Source organism: Cetorhinus maximus, chromosome 19 (genome assembly GCF_964194155.1).
Source record: "Cetorhinus maximus chromosome 19, sCetMax3.hap1.1, whole genome shotgun sequence".
NCBI classification, from domain to species: Eukaryota; Metazoa; Chordata; class Chondrichthyes; order Lamniformes; family Cetorhinidae; genus Cetorhinus; species Cetorhinus maximus.
This window is the reverse complement of record NC_135897.1, coordinates 71,106,246-71,120,132: the sequence shown is the minus strand read 5'-3', so window position 1 is coordinate 71,120,132 and position 13,887 is coordinate 71,106,246. Positions and strand designations below refer to the sequence as shown.

At 41.1% G+C, this 13,887-nt stretch overlaps 1 protein-coding gene across 17 annotated transcripts in view; it reads left to right on the top strand.

The window, feature by feature from the left end:
* Positions 1–13,887, top strand: part of LOC144693906 (disks large homolog 1) — a 412,000-nt gene that overhangs the window by 362,635 nt on the left and 35,478 nt on the right. For all 17 annotated transcript variants that reach the window (XM_078564096.1, XM_078564108.1, XM_078564107.1 and 14 more), the window contains one exon: positions 7,252–7,428. In XM_078564096.1, the coding sequence (XP_078420222.1) occupies positions 7,252–7,428 (177 nt within the window). The remainder of the gene's footprint in view (positions 1–7,251; positions 7,429–13,887) is intronic.

Sequence of the window (13,887 nt, the reverse complement as noted above, 5' to 3'; positions counted from 1 at the left end):
TAGATATATTCCTGTCTCCTGGCCAGGGCACTAGGGACTAAAAAGTGTGAGGAAATTTAGGTAATCAATATCAGCACAGATGAAGTACTGGAGAAAGTTAAGAGACTAAAATCTGACAAATCCCCGGACCTGATGGCCTGCACCTTACAGTTCCAAAAGAGATAGCTGCAGAGATAGTGGATTCCAAAATTCTCTAGATTCTATAAAAGTCCCAGCGGATTGAAATTAGCAAATGTAACACCACTATTCAAAAAAGGTGGTCAGGAGAAAACTAGAAACTACAGGGCAGTTAGCTTAACATCAGTCATCAGGAAAATGCTGAAATCTGTTATTAAGAAAGACCTAACAATGTACTTAGAAAATCATAGTTTGATCAGACAAAGTCAGCAGCTTTTACGAAAGGGGAATCTTGTTTGACAAATTTGAGTGTTTTGAGGATGTAATTAGTAGGGAAGATAAGGGAAAACCAGTAGATGTAATACACTTGAAAAAGCATTCAGTGAGATGCCACATAAAATATTAATATGCAAGATAATGTGGTTGACCCTAAAAGAGCAAGGGCAGCAGATACATGAGAACACCATCATCTGCAAGTTCCCCTCCAAGTCACGCACCATCCTGACTTGGAACTATATCGCCGTTCCTTCACTGTCACTGGGTCAAAATCTTAGAACTCCCTTCCTAAAGCACTGTGGGTGTACCTACACCACATGGACTGCAGTGGTTTAAGAAGATGGTTCACCACCACCTTTTCAAGGGCAGTTAGGGGTGGGTAAAAAAATGCTGGCCTAGCCAGCAATGCCCATAACCTGTGAAAGAGTTTTTAAAAAAAAATAGGGGCTCATGTAGTTAGGGGTAATGTATTAATGTGGATAGAGGATTGGTTAATGGACAGGAAGCAAAGAGGAGGGGTATTAAGACATTTTCAAGTTGGTAGACTGTGACTAGTGGAGTGCTGCAGTGATCAGTGCTGGGGTCTCAGCTATTTACAATCAATGTTAATGACTAGACAAAGAGACAGAGTAATGTTTCTAAGCTTTCTGACGATGCAAAGCTAGGTAAGAATGCAAGCTCTGAGCAGGAGATAAAGGGGAGTTTTTTGAGGATATTACTTGTAGAATGATAAAGGAGAACCAGTGGATGAGGTGTATTTGGATTTTCAGAAGACTTTTGATAAGGTTCCACACTCAACAAAATTAGAGTACATGGGATTGGGGGCAATATGCTAGTATGGATTGTGAATTGGCTAACAGACAGAAGGTAGAGAGTAGGAATAAACAGATCATTCTCAGGATGGCAGGCTATTACTAGTGGGGTAATGCAAGGATCAGTGCTAGGTCCACAGATGTTCACAATCTATATAATGATTTGGATGTGGGGACCAACTGTAATATTTCCAAATTTGCTGATGACACCAAACTGGGTGGTAATGTAAGTTGTGAGGAGGATGCAAGGAAGCTTCAAGAATACTTGGACAGGTCAAGTGAATGGAATTGAACATGACAGTTGGAATATAATGTGAATAAGTGTGAAGTTACTCACTTTGGATTAAAAAACAGAAAAGCAGAATATTTCTTAAAAGGTGAGAGATTGGGAAGTGCAGGTGTCCAAAGTGATCTGGGTATCCTTGTTCATGAGTCACCGTTCATGGGCCCCAACAATATTCTGGCAATAGTACTGAAGACTTGTACTCCAGAACTTGCCGTGCCCCTAGCCAAGCTGTTCCAGTACAGCTACAACACTGGTATCTACCCAGCAAGTTGGAAAATTTCCCAGGTATGTCTTGTGCACAAAAAGGACAAACCCAACCCAGCCAATTACTGCCCCCCATCAGTCTACTCTCAATCATCAGTAAAGTGATGGAAGGGGTCATCAACAGTGCTAACAAGCAGCACTTGGCAATAATCTGCTCATTGATGCTCAGTTTGGGTTCTGTCAGGGTCACTCTCTCCTGACCTCATTACATGCTTGGTTCAACATGGACAGAAGAGCTGAACACCAAAGTGAGGTGAGAGTGACTGCCCTTGACATCAAGGCAACTTTTGACCAAGTGTGGCATCAAGGAGCTCTAGCAAAACTGGAGTCAATGGGAATCGGGGGAAACTCTCCGCTGGTTGGAGTCATACCTAGCACAAAGGAAGATGGTTGTGGTTGTTGGTCAGTCATCTCAGCTCCAGGATATCACTGCAGCAGTTCTTCAGGATAATGTCCTGGACCTAACTGTCTTCATCTGCTTCATCAATGACCTTCCTTCCATCATAATGTCAGAAGTGGGGATGTTAACTGCAATGTTCAGCAGCATTCGCAACTCCTCTCAGATACTGAAGCAGTCCATGTCCAAATGCAGCAAGACCCAGACAATATCCAGGCTTGGGCTGACAAGTGGCAAGTAACATTCATGCCATGCAAGTGCCAGGCAATGACCATCTCCAACAACAGAGAATCTAACCATTGTCCCTTGACATTCAATGGCATTACCATTGCTGAATCCCCCTCTATTAATATCTTGGGGGTTATCATTGACCAGAAACTGAACTGGACCAGCCATATAAATACTGTGGTGCCAAGAGCAGGTCAGAGGTGAGGAATTCTGTAGCATGCTAACTCCCTGACTCCCCAAAACCTGTCCACCATCTACAAGGCACAAGTCAGGAGTGTGATGGAATATTCTCCATTTGCCTGGGTGAGTGCAGCCCCAACAACACGCAAGAAGCTTGACACCATCCAGGACAAAGCCTGCTTGATTGGCACCCCATCCACAAACATTCACTTCCTCCACCATTGACGCACAGTGGCAGTAGTGTGTACCATCTACAAGATGCACTGCAGGAACTCACCAAGCCTCCTTAAACAGCACTTTCCAAACCCACGACCCCTATCGTCTAGAAGAACAAGGGCAGCAGACACATAGGACCACCACCACCTGGGAGTTCCCCTCCAAACCACTCATCATCCTGACTTGGAAATGTTTCGCCTTTTCTTCACTGTCACTGGGTCAAAATGCTGGAGCTCCCTCCCTAACAGCACTTTGGGTGTACCTACACCATACGGACTGCAGCGGTTCAAGAACGCAGCTCACCACCACTTTTTCAAGGGTAATTATGGTTGGTCAAAATTGCTGGCTGAGCCACATCCCATGAAAAAATAATAATATAAAAATTAGCATGCAGGTGCAGCAAGTAATTAGGAAGACGAATGGTATGTTGGACTTCATTGCAAGGGGATTTGAATACAGGAGTAAAGATTTACTGCCGCAGTTGTATAGAGCTTTGGTGAGAGCACACCTGGAGTATTGTGTACAGTTTTGGTCCCCTTATCTAAGGAGCGATATACTTACCATAGAGGGAGTGCAATGGAGGTTCACCAAATTAATCCCTGGGATGGCTGGATTGTTTTATGAGGGGAGATTGGGGAGACTTGGTCTGTATTCCCTAGAGTTTAAAAGAATGAGGGTGGCCTCATTGAAACTTACAAAATTCTTATAGGGCTGACAGGCTGGATGTAGATGAGATGTTTCCCCTGGCTGGTGAGTCTAAAACCAGGGGACATAAGGTAAGGGGCAGGCCATTTCAGACTGAGATGAGGAGGAATTTCTTCACTGAGGGTGGTAAATCTTTGGAAATCGCTACTATAGAGGGCTGTGGAAGCTCAATCATTGAACATGTTCAAAACAAAAATTGATGGATTTCTGGAGACTAATGACATCAAAGGATATGGAGATAGCGCAGGAAAGTGGTGTTGAGGTAGATGATCAGCAATGATCTAATTGAATGGTGGAACAGGCTGGATGGCTGAGTGGCCTACTTACTGTTCCTGTGTTCCTAAAGGGGCTACAAAGAGGTTCTGTGAGTGGGCAACAATGTGACAAATGGAGTATAGTGTGGGGAAATGTGAGGTTATTCACTTTGTAAGAGTGAAAAAGCAGAATATTTTTCAAAAGGTGTGCAACTTCTAAATGTTGATGTTCAAAGGGACTTGCGTGTGGCTTGTACAAGGAACACAGTTAGCTTCCGGGTAAAGCAAGCAATTAGGAGAACAAACTGTATGTTGGTCTTTATTGCAACAGGATCAGAGTATAAGAATATGGAAGTCTTGCTACAATTGTACAGGGCTTTGGTGAGACCACATCTGGAATACTTTGTGCAGTTTTGGTTTCCATATTTAAGGGAGGATATACTTGCGTTGGAGGTGGTACAGCAAAGGTCCCTGGATGAAGGGGTTGACCTATGATGAGAGGCTGAGTAAATTTGGCCTATATTCTCTGAAGTTTAGAAGAATGGGATGTGATCTCATACAAGATTCTGAAGGGGCTTGACAGGGTAAACACTGAGAGGTTGTTTCCCCTGGCTGGGGAAGCTAGAACTTAGGGCACAGTCTTAGGATAAGAGGCTGATCATTTGGAATGAGAAGAGGAGAAATTTCTTCATTCAAAAGGTTGTGAATATTTGGAATCCTCTATTGTTTGGATGCTACATCATTGAATAGATCTAAGGTTGAGATGGATGGATTTTTGGTGTCTCGGGGAATTACGGAATACAAGGGGTGAGTGGAAAAGTGGAGTTGAAACCGAAGGTCAGCCATGATCATATTGAATGGTGAAACAGACTTGACTGGTCATATAGTCTATTTCTGCGCTTGTTTCTTATGTCCTTATGACCAGATAATTTATTTTTGTGATGTTGATTGACAGTTTTATATTAGCCAGGGCAACAGGGATGACTCCCCTCCTTCATTTCAAATAGAGCCATCGATCTTTTACATCCACCCGAGAGGGAAACCAGCACCTCCGGCAGTGCAGCACTCCCTCAGCGTCATCCTTGATTCTTTCTTTGTGCTCAAGTCCTGGAGTGGGTCTTGAACCCAGAACCGACTTTGATGCAAGAATGCTACTAACTGAGCCACTTCTGACACAAGGAAGAATGTTTGAAGTGATGATTGAATTGCATGCCCTTGTACACTCATTTGCTATCATCTAATCCCACCTTGCCTGAAGATGACATTAAGACACCCCATGTGCAAAGCTATGGAAGATCAACTAGCATTTACAATAGTGAACAACTTTACTGTTGTTCTCAATGTCAAACCAGCAAAGGCTGTTCTTCACTAACGTGAAACATGAAATTAATTCTTGTAGCACCATTTCTAGTTTACTTACTGTGAGCTGCTGCCACAAAACCTCCTGTGTAACTCAGAACCCTGTTGGTCCCAGCCTGACTGTTGCCTGGACTTCTCTCAACCACATTCACTCAGTAGCCATTAATCCTTTCAGCAATGTGTTTATCCCAGCTGTTCTGAGTGATCGCTGCAGGAAAAACACCTGGCAAGCATTCAGCAGGTATCAGTATATTAAAGACCCTTTTCATGATCAGAAACAAACCACAGGCACATTCATTTCCTTGGCTTCCAGGTAGATGTCATTTGTTGTAGCTTGAAAAAAATGTTAGCAGCAACTGACTTTAAACTTGTATGTTTACCAGAGAGAAACAATCCAAATAAGTAATTTACCATTCTTAGTTTTTGTGACACCTGGCATCCATGTTGACGGCCCTCTCCATGCGTACCTGAGCCATCTCATCAGTGTCACGTGGTCACAGGTGAAGCTAGAAATTGTGCAAGTGCTTCCCACTTAACCAATTGTCCAGGGGTGCAGTTGAGATGAAATTTGAGATTTTGGTGTGCTGCCTGCATTTGAGGGAGGAAATTCATGACAGACCCCTTGCTCAAAGTGATGCACTGTTTCCCACTATCTGGTATTTTCGAATTCGGATGACACTGAAGGCACTTGTGAGCCTTGTTTAGCAGACTGAAAACATGCAAGTGAGTGGAGTTCTTCATTCCCCTTCTGCCTGCCCCAACTCCCGAAGCAGCTTTAATTTTCTGAGTTTTTTGACCATAGTCACCCAAGGTATATTTACAAGCTCCCTTTCTGATGTTTCTCAAAGAAACCACCAGGCTTGGGAAATTAACCTTTGGCTCAGTGTACCAGATTTGTGTTCTAAAGCCTGAAGCTTGTCGGAGGAAGGACAAACAGAAAGAGGGCAGCTTTTTGAGATGCAGGGAAAGAATGAGTTAAAATGGGAGGTGGTGCAATCAGCACTGATTTCAGTCTATTAAATTAGTGCCTATACTTCACATGAATTGAGATAAATGAGTTCTTTTTATCAGCTTCCAAGTCACTTTTATTTTAAAATTAAGTATCCAGAGAAAAATGATTTTATAATGTTAACACCCAAGATAAAGTGAAGCTAATTTATAACGAATGGCTTTCAATTTTGGAGGATGGGAAGAAATAGCATAATTGATGGGTTCGTCTGCACACGATGACAACTCCAAGTTGCCTTGACTTTAATTGGAAAGGATAGCTTTATATAATCTTGAACAGTGACAGAGTGAACGTTAACATCAACCTCCTTGGATCAGCAAGCTATAGTTGGAAAAAAATTTTTAAAGTATAATTTATTTTGAGTGTCTATTTGGGGGAAATTGGCTAGAAGTAAAAACTGAAAATGGCAGTTGAGCAATCATTTGCAGATTGAATAACAGGATTGCTAAAGCACGCAGGGTTAATGACTATAATCTTTACTAATGTTAAATTGGCTCCCTTAGTATCATTGTGTATTTTAACTGAAATGAGGTACATAAAGCTCAATAAAATAAAGGAAAAATGAAAATTCAATGCTGAAATAAAAATAAAATATGCAGGAGATAGGACTGAAGACCGACAAAGATTTTTGTAAGGTTGCAAAAGGAGAGCGGGAGGGAAAAAAAATCAACAGATACATCAATCAGCGAGGCAGTTGAGGAGCTAAATGTTACCAGTTTGTCAGTCTGCTTATTCTCCCCCTCCCCTATGTAAACATTTTTTTGCAAACTTATTAAATGGCCTGTTTATCTTTTGTCTTTAGGTCTGAAGTTGCACACATCAATAGTAAATTGTTTTCTCTTTGCAGGTGCTGACACTTTTGTATTTCCAGCATTTTGTGTTTTTAATACAATATCCTGTATGTCTAACAGGTGAAACATTTTATAAAAGCAAAATATTGCAGATGCTGGCAATCTGAAAGGAAAACAGAAAATGCTGGAAAAACCCAACAGGTCAGACGCACTCGAAATGTTAACCCTGCTTCTCTCTCCACAGATGCTGCTAGACCTGCTGAGTTTTTCCAGCATTTTCTGTTTTTGTTTTGAAACATCTTATGATGAATTGTCATTACTAACTTGTTGTGTTCTCCTCCATTGTGTCACTTTTAGAGCCTTGTTCGATTATGACAAGACCAAAGACAGCGGTCTCCCAAGCCAAGGCCTTAATTTCAGTTTTGGCGATATCCTGCACGTGATCAATGCATCGGATGATGAGTGGTGGCAGGCTCGACAGGTAACGCCAGACGGTGAGAGTGAAGAAATTGGAGTTATCCCAAGTAAAAGAAGGTGATTACCTTTTCTCAAGTTGGAATTTTGACGTTGAGGTAGAATTATTTTTTAAATGCAGTGTGCTTCTTAACTGCAAGGGCTGCAATAGCATTTCACCATTAAAATCCCACTTGACTAAAGAGATGTTTTGTGAATGATATGAGAAAGGAAGGAGAAGCTGATATTTTGAAACCTAGAAGAGTACCTGCAGGCTTCAAAGTGGCAAATTTATATTGTAGGAGGGCGCATTGGTGGTCCAACCTGTTGGTGCTAATGTGCAATGCAGAGGAGGATTTAAATGGGCTCTATTGCCCTCAATCTTCCTCGTATTTTTTCCCCTTAAATAAGTGTTGATCCTAGTTTTGCACCAATTTTAATATGGTCAATGTCAATATTTTCCACAATGTGGTTATATACCTCCTAGCATCCAATCAGAAATAGTGAAAGAAATCGAAAAGAAAATTAGAGTTGGAAAAACCCAGATTTTATTTATCAATTTAAAATAGTGGGTTAAGGCAAATTAGATACAGCTTGAGAGTATGTGTTACAGATGGGGGAAGAGAGATAGGCTGAAGCCCTGAATTCCTTTCTGCCTATAATCAGTGTGGTTTATTTTTGAACAGGTAGATGTGTGTTCAATTTAGTGTATGGTCAATTTAAAGGTTCCAGCAGCAGACTTTCATGGGTTTAAACAAAGAAGATTATTTATTCACACGCTCACTTTGAAAGATCTAAATGCTACACCAGTCACACACCGCACATTCCAGAAAGATGCAATTAAAGAAGGTTGCACTTCTACAAGTATTAAACCAAAGGGATAGTTAACATTTCCCATTTCTTTGAGAATACAGTGAGGAGGAAAGCTTTTACCCACTCTTAAATTGTAGTTCCAATAATTTCAGGTAGTTAAGGTAAGATATCAGGATTACTGCCGGATTCCTTCAATGAGAAGGCTGTTCAACAGGTAATGACGTCAGGCACTTGTATCAGGAAGTCCAGTTTCTTTACAGGTGAACCCGGAGCTCAGGAATTAGGCTGGGAGGCTTTTAAGTCTCTCCCTTTTTAAAAAGGGAAGGTAGCACAGTCTTGACCTGCAGCTGTTCTTTTGTTGGTGTTATTCTAAACCTTGCCCCCAGGACTCCTCTGAGTTTTTGGATAAAAGAATTTCAGTATCGGAGAATCAAGTTTGTCACATGTTCAACAGCCATTGATATGCAAGAGAAGGTTTTACACACTTGTGGCTCACTGGTCTTGCCAGCTTTCTTTTGTTACATTGCAAACCCGGAAACAGAGTCAATGGACTCTTGAGACTGTGTTTTGGAGTAAGCTTTGAACAATGGCAGGTGTGAATTCCACAAAGGAGTGCTGTCTAGGCATGTCCTTTCAATGGTTGACCCCTGCCCATTATGATTCAATTTGGAACTTTCCTGAAGCTTGATAGTCTGTGTTGAAGTTGCAAGGATCACCTGACCCCCTTGGCAGCCAGTTATTCAGTGTCCATTTTAAAATAAAGGCAATTCCAGACAAGCACAGTCCATGTTTAAAGTTATGAATATGACATGGCTTTAACTGGGCATGAAATTGAATTATGTGATGGAAAGAGAAACTGTACAGCCTGCTGAGGTTGATATCTCTAGATGTTAAAGGAGTAAGTTGCCTTATGTTTTATCACTTCAACAGAGAGCGAGGTTATCCCCCTCTATGTCCTCTTGTGGTTCACATGTGGCCCTACAACAGTATACTGGGGGTTACCATTGACCAGAAACTGGACTGGACTAACCATATAAATACTGTGGCTATAAGAGCAGATCAGAGGCTGGCAGTTCTGCAGAGAGTAACTCATCTCCTGACACCACAGAGCCTGTCCACCATCTACAAGACACAAGTTAGAAGTATGATGGAATACTCTCCACTTGTTTGGATGAGCGTAGCTCCAACTGCATTCAAGCTCGGCACCATCCAGGACAAAGCAGCCCGCTTGATTGGCACCCCATCCACCACCTTAAACATTGACTCCCTCCACCACTGACCCACAGTGACAGCGGTGTGTACTATCTACAAGATGCACTGCAGCAATTCATCAAGGCTCCTTTGACAGCACCTTCCAAACCTGTGACCTCTACCACCTGGAAGGACAAGGACAGTAGATGCATGGGAACACCACCGCCTGCAAGTGCCCCTCCAAGTCACACACCATTCTGACTTGGAACTGTATCGATGTTCCTTCACTGTCGCTGGGTCAAAATCCTGGAGCTCCCTCCCTAACAGCACTGTGGCTGTACCTTACACCACATGGACAGTAGCGGTTCAGGAAGGCAGCTCATCACCACCTTCTCGAGGACCATTAGGGATGGACTGTAAATGCTGGCCTAACCAGCGACGCCGACATCCCATGAACGAATAAAAAGGTTACTGGAAAGCACAAGATTTATATCAGACCATAATTGTTATCCTGTTTTTAATTAGTTTAACTTAAGTCAATGAAATCAGCATTTTGTAGTGGAATCAGCAGATTTTATTTGCATTTGTAAAGTATCATAGAACATAGATCACAAACTAGTAACTTGATTGGTTGTCATTCTTAGAATTACTTGATGGCTCTTTCTTGATACATATTTGTGAGACAAGGTAAAAACCTGCCTTGTGCTGATGGTGCTTGTGGATATAGGCTCATTTTGAATTCCATTAATCCAGTTAGAACACAGTTGCAAAAGTTGTTTTGTAAGTTAAAGCTCAGAGGAGTTTGTTGGCACGGCCCATTGTAGGAGATATATTTCTAGCCTTGTGTTTGAATCTATCGGGTACAGTCTGTTGAACAGTTCTGTCGTCTTAACAGTAAATTTATTGGCATGTGGAGACTTTCCAATAGTTCCAATATAAAGTATTTTTTAATCTTTAATCAAGTTTGTAATGTAGCATTCAAGCCCTGTGATCACTTTGTAATTGGGCTGAGTGGGAGCAATCTATTTGTCAGTAGATCCTAGCACTGATGTCCTCAAAGTTTGTTCACCGCATATTCCTAACCAGATCTACTAACTCTCTATGTTCCTATACCAGCACACAGGCTTAATATTTTAACAACTATAATGTCTAAGCATTGCACAAAATGTAAAACTAATAATACAATTCAAGCAATACCTTAATCATACAATTACTGTAACGGATATGCTCATTTGTTCAAACATAAGTGCATAGTGCTTGGAGTGTTAGTTTGAGTCATAAGTTGCTTTCTACACAAACGTGCTGATGATACTTTGGGGAACAATTTGGGGAACTGCTCACATTTGGACCCAAAATTCAGCCAACTGAAAGTTTGTGTGGACCCAACTGTTTGCCTTTCAGTGGGTACAGAAGGGACCTCTCCCACTTTTTAAATTTAAAATCTAGGATAAAAGACCTGCCTGTTCAAACTAAATCTACCATTAATAATTAAGGCTAATTTTGACCTTTCCTTCCTATTTGACATTTTCCAGAAAGATTCAGTTACTGCAAAGTTCAACAATATGGAGCAATATTTTTTTTCCCCCAGAAGCAAACTTACCAGTATCAATTTTAATAAGTTTCCAACACTGAATGTTATTTGGTTTTGTAACCACTGTATCTACAAAAGGTTCACTTTTTTAAGTGAACTTTTCGCTTCCTCCAGGTGCATTGCTTTTAATGCATCATATTGTACTTTTAAAGATAAGATTGCTTGTGAAGCTGCTTTGAATATGTTTTTTCCTCTAAGTATGTAAAACTTAGGTTAAAGCATTTCACATTTTAATGGTTGTTTCTTAGTCAAGTTATGAGTTTCGGATTTAAATTGAGATTGGTGCATTCTTAATAAAAATCATCAATTTTATGAAGAGATCAGATGTCAACCTGTGAAGTTGATGAAAATAAGGCTAGATTTTCTCAATAAAATGGCTGTTTTTAAAAAGTTTAAACTCCTCCCACAGAACTAGTGTAAAAGTCAAAACTAGCACATTGGAAGATAGGGGAAAGGGCACTTACAAAGGAAATTTAAAGGGCTATTTCAGAACGCACAGAATGTATACATTCCAATGAGGGAGAAAATTCCAAGGGGAGGGCCCACCATCGGTGGTTAATTTAAAAAGTTAGACAGTAGTAAACGTAAAGAAAAAGCATATAATTATGCAAAGACAGGTGGCAGATCAGAAGGTTGGAAAGTATGTAAAGAACAGCAAAGAATGACAAAGAGATTAATAAAAAGGGAATAATGAGAGAAAGCTAGCTAGTAATATAAAGACAGTGAGAGTTTCTTTAGATATTTAAATAAGAAAAGAGTTAACAAAGTGAGAGTTGGTTCTATAGAGAGTGCGTCTGGGGAATTGATAATGGAAAATAGGGAGATGGTGGATGAATTAAACAGGAATTTTGCTTCAGTCTTCACTATAGAGGACAGGAGTAACATCCCAGAAATAGCTGTAAATCAAGAAATGGAAGGGAGGGAGGAACTCAGGGAGAATTACAATCACAAAGGAAGTGGTATTGAGCAAATTGTTAGGGCTGTGGGCTGACAAATCCCCAGGTCCAGATGGACTTCACCCTAAGGTCTTAAAAGAAGTGGCTAGTGAGAGAGTTCATGCACTGGTTTTAATTTTCCAAAATTCCCTAGATTCTGGGAATGTTCCATTAGATTGGAAAATAGCAAAAATAACTCATTTATTCAAAAAGGGTGGGAGGCAGAAAGCAGGAAACAATAGACCAGTTAGCCTAACACCTGTCATAGGGAAATTGTTAGTTGCTATTATTTAAGATGTTATAGCAGGGCACTTAGAAAAATCCAAGGTAATCAGGCAGAGTCAATATGGTTTTGTAAAAGGGCAATCATGTTTAACCAATTTCTTGGAGTTCTTTGAAGGAGTCACATGTGCTGTGGATGAACTTAGGTTTCCAGAAAGCATTTGATAAAGTGCCACATCAAAGGTTATTGCAGAAAATAAAAGCTCATGGTGCAGCGGGTAACATCTTGGCATGAATAGAAGATCGGCTAGCTAACAGGAAGCAAAGAGTTGGCATAAATGGGTCTTTTTCTGGTTGGCAAAATGTGACAAGTGGTGTGCCACAGGGATCAGTGCTGGGGCCTCAACCTTTTACAATTTATATAAATGACTTGGATGAAGGGACCAAAGGAATGAAGGCTAAATTTGCTGACGACACAAAGATAGGTAGGAAAGTAAATTGTAAGGAGGCTACAAGGGGCGAGTGACCTACTCCTCTTCCTAATTCATATGTTCGTATGTAAAACAAAATCTTCAACGGTAATAATATTCTTTTGTTTAAAAAGCTAAACATACTAACCCAATGAATATTCCAGCACACTTGCAACCTACCTCTACCATTTGCTGTAATACCTGGTCAGTTGTGACCTTGGTATTATTCTTATAGTTGTTTGGTAGTACATAACCTGAATATTGCTGCAAAAAGAGACATGCCCAAGCTTTTCGCCTTGCAGTCATCAGGGTGCTTCTCAAGAATACCAATATATGGGGAAAACAACAATTTATACTGTATGTGAAGAGAGTGCTGATTGGTTGACAAGTGGGAAGGTAGAGGCATTGCCATGGAGAATGCACCAGTGATGGTGACTGACAGTTAACTGTGAAGTTTCATTTGAGATTTAAACCAGGCAGCTTGACTCTGGTCAAGGCATTGTCCTGAGAAATGAGTCAGCGAATGGCAGTCACTTATTTTGTTTACCTGAAACAGGTGCAATGTGTGTACATGTTCTTTCGGTCCTCAAAGAAAAGGGCCCTGTGTATTAATGTATGTAGCTTCCTGTACATGCAAATGCACCACACTGCGAGCTCAACTGACGATCTTAAATTGGTTGTCAGCGTAATTCTTAGCACATTGAGAATTATTTAACAAATGTTGTCCAATTGCGGAATCACAGCTAATGTTGGAAACTCTGTTTTGAGTTTTGCAAAGACGGGTTGGTTGGGTGCGGTCTGTACCTTACCTGTTGTGAACAGCGGCTGGGCCATGCTGTTTGATACGATCCGCCAGTCTTTGGGATGTACGGCCTACATACCTAGCATCACACTGGCACTGAAATTCATTACTCAATTGGGTGATAGGCAGAACATCTTTCTGACTTGCCGGCCACATTCTGTTAGTGGCGAAAACCACATGCTGCTACTACAGAGTAGCAGCATGAAACAGCTAGCTTCACCTGTTGCTCAAATTTTTGAGAGACCTTGCCCGTCTAGAGCAATCTGAGGTAGACTGGGCACTTTTCGGGGCCAAAAATGGCAGCCTTGGGCTGTGTTTGATATACAGTTTGTGTGATATACAATGTGAAATGATCTGATTAGGGTGGCCATTACCCTGCAGGATGCCTTTGATGTGCCCTATTTCAGCATCAAGCTTGCATGTTGGGCAAATGGCTCGGGCCCTGTTTACAAGGTTGCCTAAAGACCAATCTTATAGTATGTGGAACTATTAAGAATCCAACGTGTGCATTGACCA